Source organism: Parasteatoda tepidariorum, chromosome 8, assembly GCF_982258835.1.
Source record: "Parasteatoda tepidariorum strain Cologne lab strain chromosome 8, Ptep-v5.0, whole genome shotgun sequence".
NCBI lineage: Eukaryota > Metazoa > Arthropoda > Arachnida > Araneae > Theridiidae > Parasteatoda > Parasteatoda tepidariorum.
The window spans coordinates 85902584-85910275 of NC_141762.1; the positions used below are offsets into that span (position 1 = coordinate 85902584).

Genomic DNA, 7692 nt, shown 5'->3' on the forward strand with positions numbered 1-7692 from the left:
TATATGGTAAACGAAAGATGGTTAAAATCTTAATGCACTATAGAAGTCGTACTCTGCTTTCTCTGGTATCAAACTATATGCATAATTTATTACAACAGATAGAAATGATAATCCATTCTTACTTACTATAAATTTAACAAATGTAAATGACAAATGCAAAAAAAAAATGTGAGCTAAAATTATTTAAAATAATTTTAATGGTATTGTGCCAACAGTTACAGTTCTTGAGAACAATACAATGCATATAAATGATTTATTTTTTTAATCTTTATAACGTATCAATTATTATCAATATTGCCATTTTATCATGCCACTAATAACAATATTGAAAACACATTAGTTAATGTAAGAGTTTTGCTGAAAACTACAAAAAAATTAGCAATTACTTTTTTTCAAATTTCATTAGGATGATGATGTTATCTGGAGGAACATTAACACTTGATCCCACAGGATTAGTTTTCTGTATGCTCTGTGGCTCGATTGAAAGCATGTCACGTGATGGTTTAAACAGAGAGAAGTTTGTTATCATTGCGTTATACGACTTTTTCAAGGATGAAGAAATATCCGTGTTGACTACATTGCGTTTACTAACAAACAACGTGCTGCAAACATTGAGAAATGTGGAGCCAAAAGCAAGTAGACTAAGGTAAAAAAACGTAACCTGACTCCCGAAATAGTCAAATCCAATGCCAGCTAAAACGCATCCAAGACCAGCTCCTGAAAAAGAATTGATTTTTGTAACAGCTTAGTACTTAATACTATTTTTAAAACAGGGCAATTAAATATCTATGCATTTTTTATGATTAGGTGGAAAACCATGAAATACAACCAGATATTTTTTACATCAAGCCCTGAAGGTATTAAGAGACAACTAGACTTACAACTAAAAAAAATGAGAACAAAAAGAAACCTAACTTTCATTTTATTAGCATCAAGTTCTGTGATTTTTTTAATTAATTTGACATTAAAAACAAAAACAAAACACAATATAAACTTCGAGACGAATAATTTATAAACTTGAATCATTCTTTAGCTTCTGATTCTTTTCTTAATACCATGCACCAGCCTTCCTCAATGATCATTCAATTAATTTCGAAAATATGATTGTTTTTCCTCTCTTAAATATAAAAATTTATTCATTTTTTTCTACATTTTCGATGAAGATCAATTTGATAAATATCTATTTAGGATGATTTTCATGCAACACCCTGTATATTTTTAGCAATCTCTAAATGTAATGAAGCCAAAAACTAATTGGTAACAAATTATTATTTAAGTGAGGAAAACGTAAAGACGAACCAGAATGAAGTTGAAACGCCGTCAAGTTGCACTAGACTATTAAATTAGCTTTCGAGGACTTAAATTGTTTTTGTTTTTTTTTGTTGCTCTAATTGTCCTCAAACTCTGATAATACTTTTTCTCACTTAAATATTAATTTACGACATGTAATGTTAAATTCTTTTTGCTTCAGTTTTTTCACTAAAATTCTTAAATATCTACAACAGGTGGTTAATACAGAACATCCGATCATAATTCCACAGAATGAACCAAAAGTATAATATGTTTTTGTAAAAAAAATATAGAAATTTGAAAGCATTTTGCAAGATTTTGTTCTTAGTTTATAAATCCCCAAGTTAAGGAACATTTTTCAATTTAAAATCAAAAATTTTATTTATTTTAAAGCATAAATGATTTACTTTCGAATAAAAATTTTATCACAAAGTTTAGGAATATGTTTCATTTATGTTTAATAAAATATAAACAGTTCCCTCATGCCGTAGTTTTAAGTGTTTATCAAAGTTTGTGCAACAAACAATTAATTTTTATACCGCTTTCCTACTAACTTTGTTTCAAAGTCTTTTATTAGAACAAAATCTTCCTTTATTTTTACCGTCCAGATATGCTTGCACACCGAATTCTTTAAAATCATTATTTTAACTACGTATTAGACAGTTAGTAAAAGTTTTGCCTTAACCATAAACAAAAGGGTATTAAAGCTTTGAACACACATAGATATGTTCTTTTTTTTCATAATTGAAACAACTACAAAGTTGCTCATGCTTGTTCAAAAGATTTCGAGAAAAAAATTTCCCAAAGGAAATCTTGATATCAAGCAAATTTTTTTTTTAATATTTTAATTCTCTGAATTCAAATTGCAATTTATTTTGAAGCTAAGGGGTTTTTTAATTGGTTCTCTACGAATTTTCAAAGTAAATGTTTTTCTAAATTGAATTAAGAAAGAAATTGCAAAAAATTCATATTCTTTTCGCGCACAATTAAGGCAGACGACATTTCAGACTATCACAAGAACAAAGGTTCAACTCTCTTCTTCTTAAATTCTGAAATATACCAGGATAGGAGCTTCAATAGTAGCAACTATTTATTTACTACTTAAAAACTATATATGCACGTGTTACCAAGTTTCACTGTCGTTATATGTGTAGGAAAGTCTTAAATTAAAAGATATTCATCGATACACCTTTTACATAAATTAACGAGATTTGGTACTTACATCTGGCAAACCTTTAGCAAGCATTCATGATTAAAATGATTTCTGAATTCGGGCCTAGGTCTGGAAATTTTCGAACATTATTTTCCTTTCAACTATTAACATTTCGCATTCTATGCAAACTTTTTTTTAAAGGCCATCAAATAAAACGGAAATATCGTTTTTGAAGATTGTGGTGACACAACAAAACAAAATCACTGATTTTCTAAGGTTTTCCTCCAAATTTATTAATTTGTGGAATTTAAAAATAAGCGTTTTACTCATTCTGCCTCTCTTCTTCAGAAAAAGTAAGCAATTTGAAGAACACTTCCCATGCCTTAATTTCGTTCACTAAAGAGTCATTTATTCTTTCTTAGTTCCACTTTTAAATAAATATAAATTTCTCAAATGTAACGAACAAAATTCATTTTATACACGCTTTAAAATCTTTTTTTTTTCACGGTCAAACTATTTTTGAAATCTATAGTTTAGGTAGTCGTCTGATTAATCAGTTTAAATAATTTATTTCGATTAGTATAAACCCTATTTTTAAAATCATCTTTCCATCAGCATTGTTTTCTGTTTATTTTTACTTACCTAATCCTTCATGAGTGGAAAAAATAATAGACTGAGTTGTAGCTTCTGTCCCAGGTTTGGAACTAAGTTTTCCAAAGGAAGCTGCTGCAGAATAAAAAAGTCCATAAGTTATGCCATGAGTAATTTCTATTGGTAGCACCAACCACGGGTTTTTAAGATAGCTGTACCATAAAAGTCTGACAGCATATGCCATAAGGGACAAAGAAAGTATATTGAAGTGTCCCACTTTTTCTATAACCCATCCTGAGAAGAACATAAAAGGTATTTCGCCAGTAAAGCACTGCACATAAGGGACCAAACCACAGAGAAATGTACTAGCTCCCAATGAGGATATGAACCAAAGCAGATAATACCATATTACACCACCCCATACGCCACTTATAAATGATCCGGCATTGAAGGCAAGAAAAGTACTAGATTTAAGAACTGTGCCTACATCTTTTGTTAAATTTTGAGAAAATCTAGGTGCAACGAGATCCATTTTGTATAAATTCCATATTACCGAGATTTGCATAACTGCCATTAGGATCCACGTTGAGAAAAATCCATTTGTGAGGTCACATAAGAGTCCTCCGAAGGGAGCAAAAATACCCCAACTCACAGCAGAATATATTCTTTGTCGACCAAAATCTCTTTTGAACTTCTGCACACTCTCGCAGCAGATAGTGTCAGACAATGTATATACTGCAGTTGAGCAAGTTCCCGCTATAATTATAATGCATGTATATAGCCAAAACTGGTACGTTTTGTAGCTGTTCATACTTAGATATTTTTCAGTGCCTCCTGATTCATCAGAAAAAGTAGCAGTACAAGGTTTTGAAGCAGTGACACTGTCTTTAAAAATATCTGGATTCAAAGAATGCAAGTAAAAAAAGTTCTTTATGGTTTTCATTTGTGTTTCATATTGTTCTAATTGCATAGAATAAGTTGAACAACAAAAAGGTAAATGAGTCTCAAACAATTCGTTCTCTTTTGTGTTATTCCCCAACTCAAAGCACAATGTTTTGTCAGCAAGATTTGATTTAGCAACACAGATTATTTTCCCCATTTTTTGAACGTTCTCCTTCGACTTTCGTCATCGGCAATAAGTTTGAGTCATTAGAAGACCTATTACAAACCTTGCCAGTAGAAAATGAAATAATATAAAGTTCTGTGCCATTTCTGATTTCTTCCGAAAGGCTTAACAGAGTTGAATTTTGGTCCAACTTTGTTGACAAATCAATTTTTGGAATAACAAGTAGAGATAAAAAACACAGACAATTCACGATGATTAGAAGACTAATCATTGTTTTTATCCTCCTAAAATAGTCTGCTATGTAACCTAAGGCTGTCCTAGACAAAACTGTAATGAACAACTGAGAAGAATAAACTGCTGCATAAGACGTTGCAGAAATTCCGATTCCATCCTTTGCGATGAGAGGTGCAAAAGGCGTGATAATTCCCATGGCTATAAAAAAAGAAAAGAGTTACCAAGCTTAGAAGTTGAGAGCATTTTTGAATATGCAATTATTAGTTGTGGTTAGTTAACAGTGATTTTTCCAGTGTTTCAAAAATAAGAAAAATAAATACTAATCTCCTAGAATATATGACGAGTGTACTTTTTATCACATTTTTGCCAAACCTTCTAAATATGTATTTCATCGAACATTCATTGCTGAATGCCATTTTTTAAAAGTGTGTAGAGTGGCCGGAACGTTCTGATTCAACGTTTCGGTACTTTTTAGTGCTGCAGATGGATTGTGTATTAATAAACACGTTCTAGGACTCAATTTAACAAAGGTATGACCTTAAGTATTTTATTTAAATTAGTACAGACGATATTTTAAGATACGAAATAAGACACGAAAACGTACTTTCTCAGAATAAACACACTTTTTATCTTCGAAATTTGAACATCAAAATATGGGAGCAGCCGCAATCTGGGAAACATAGTCCCAATAGCTTTGTCAGGAGAGCGGTCTGTAGCTTGAACTCATTACTGTAAAATTTATTTTTTGCGTATATCTCGAGAAATTTTTAAGCTAACTTAAAAATTTTGCATTCAATTCTAAAATTCCATACAAAAAGGAAATTTTAGTGGATATTTATTATTTTTATTGGTCAAAAAATTCCTGAGAAATCGAATTTTTAAAAAAAAAATCATATTTTCAAAATTCAATTTCTCAGCAAATAGACCAATTTCACTCAAGTTTTAAATTTTTCCATGTAAAATTACATTCTTTAAAATAATGTAAAAGTTGCATACCTTACAATTCCAAAACTTTTCGACTATTACAAAATTAAAAAAAATTAAAAATAATAAATATTTACTAAAAGTTTACATTTGCATGGAATTATTTTAAATGAACGAATTTATAATTGTGGGCGAAATTTTTCAATTCGCTTAAGGAGTTCTCAAGACACAGTGAAATACGCAAAAAGTCAAATTAACATTAAGGGGTCCAAGATATCGACTTCTTTCCTGGGGCTGGGATAGCCTGGTTGGTAGGGCTCTGAACCCATGTCCAAGAGTTCGTGCGGTCGATCCCAGCCCGCTGAAGACTCTCCGTGGAGTAAATGGTGACTGATGTACGTTAAATCTGTCGAGTTGCAAAGTCCTCCATGTTCCCATAACAAATCAAACCTCTGGGGGTATTGATTCTGGAGTTTCCTTGTCTTATGGATTGGTTCAAAAATACAAGGTTACAGAGTTGAACATTAGCAGTCGTAAACCCAAAATTATGTCGGCTGTTCAACGACGGATATAAGATATAAGACTTCTTATCTGACCAAACAATTGAAACCATATTTCCCAGATAGCCGCTATAATCTATATTGTGAAAGTCAGAAATCCGAGTCTGTCGAAAAATGGTATGTTTATACAGATAAAGTTCGTTTTTGTGTCTAATTTCGCAACTTAAAAAATCGTCTGTGTTAGTCAATTAGCATATTTGAAGTCACCCTCTTGAGCCACAAGATTCAGTCCTAGAACGTGAATATCCCATCAATAGATCAAAGTTAATTCAGAGTAGTCCTTTTTTTTTACAATGTATGTACATTGCGATTTCGTATACACAAAATTATAAATTTAAATGTTAGCAGTCATAACATATTCCGTGTTCTCACATAAACTCAAACGACCTCTATTCGAATATAATTTCACAAAATGAATAAAACCAATGAAAAGAAGGGGAAAAAAATTTTAAGAAAGCATTGCTGGCTAATCTTTGTTGTTAAAACGCATCTCATTCCAACGGAAAATATGTAGCACTATTAAAACTATAATACTTATCTTAAATATTATTGAATCTGGTAACTTGCATTTCAGTCAAAATTGTTTTGACATTTTATGACACTCTAAAACATTTTTATGTATCTGAACACCAAAAATGGAGTCAACTACATTTCACATTTCCACTGAGTGTTTCTCTTGCTCCAAGAACCAAAAAGGATAAATCCTGGTGTGATGAAACACCTAGAATCGTCTTTAACACTATTTTGCGCAAAGTAACCATGTTTGTGATTCAGTAACACTAAAATTTATAATTACAGTATGCCATGATATACTTAAGGATCCTCAAAACTTTTACGATACAATATATAGCAAGAATCATAAAAATCATATATATAATGTTTCTTAAAATAAAATTAGTTTCTTAAAAAAACATATACACGTCACAAAGAGAATATTAATATGAATTTTGAACTAGATTTGAACCGAAGAAGATAAAAGATAAAGTATTATAACTTATTTAACACAGTTCGCAAATACTTAAAAAAAAAAAAAACATTTATCCTTATTACACAATTAAAAACGTACATACCTGTTCTTACGGTGAACTTTTATTTCAATAGATACTGTATAGCGACAAGGAAGAATACTAACTCTTGCCAACTTTTAATCGATGTAAGCAAAAACAAACCAATGGAGAAATCCAATATGCCCCAACGTTAGTGTTTCAGGGAGCGAAAATAATTCAGGGCATCTGATTTTCATGAAACTTTCTCATTTACTGCAGATAAGATTCAGTTACACTCTTTACAGCGTGTATGACAGCTCGGTTTGTTATTAAAATGAAATACGACACTATTTTTCGATCAAATTCGACATCAAATTCGGATAGATATTACGCCACAGTTTTTACAGTGTACAGTACTTTCTGCAGTTGTAAATTCTAAGAAGAAAGTGTCTTACCTCCATAAAACAAAAAGAAATGTACTTTAAATCGAATCATTTCTCTATCAACATGAAAAAACCCTTTCTGTTTTCTGTTTTTCTCTTCTTCGCAGGAAGGTACAGATTTTGAGAGTTCTTTTCCATTTTCCTGCTCCATTCTTAAAGAAAAAAATACATTTTTTATTGTCATTATCTGATATTTACCACTTGATATAAACTTTTACTTTCATTTTTGTCATTGACTCTTCATAAAATAACCTATAACGGGCATTCAAATGAAAGCCGGTCACTAGTGTAAAGTAACGGTAACGATTTTGATAACTCACAAATGCAGTTATACACAGTACACATATTCAAAAATAGTCGCCAAAACTGTTGGCACATTTATCCCATTGCGACACTAATCGGTCTATTCCATCTTTGAAGAAGCTAGTAGGCTGCTGTTGGATCC

The 7692-nt window shown here is 31.1% G+C and overlaps 1 protein-coding gene across 1 annotated transcript; it reads right to left on the reverse strand.

The window, feature by feature from the left end:
- Positions 1 to 179: 179 nt before the first annotated feature.
- Positions 180 to 7399, reverse strand: LOC107441652 (major facilitator superfamily domain-containing protein 6). Its single transcript, XM_087169248.1, has 3 exons — positions 7260 to 7399; positions 3086 to 4532; positions 180 to 717 (listed from the first exon to the last, which is right to left on the reverse strand). Exons 2-3 carry the CDS (start codon positions 4131 to 4133, stop codon positions 383 to 385), a joined length of 1383 nt encoding a protein of 460 aa, XP_087025374.1. The 5' UTR covers positions 4134 to 4532; positions 7260 to 7399; the 3' UTR covers positions 180 to 382.
- Positions 7400 to 7692: the final 293 nt, after the last annotated feature.

Bases quoted from the DNA above. Each gene is read 5' to 3' on its own strand.
- LOC107441652 (XM_087169248.1), bottom strand. From the start codon at position 4,133: ATGGGGAAAATAATCTGTGTTGCTAAATCAAATCTTGCTGACAAAACA. The intron at 718-3,085 runs GTAAGTAAAAAT...ATTCTTTTTCAG, and splicing joins TTCCACTCATGAAGGATTAG to GAGCTGGTCTTGGATGCGTT.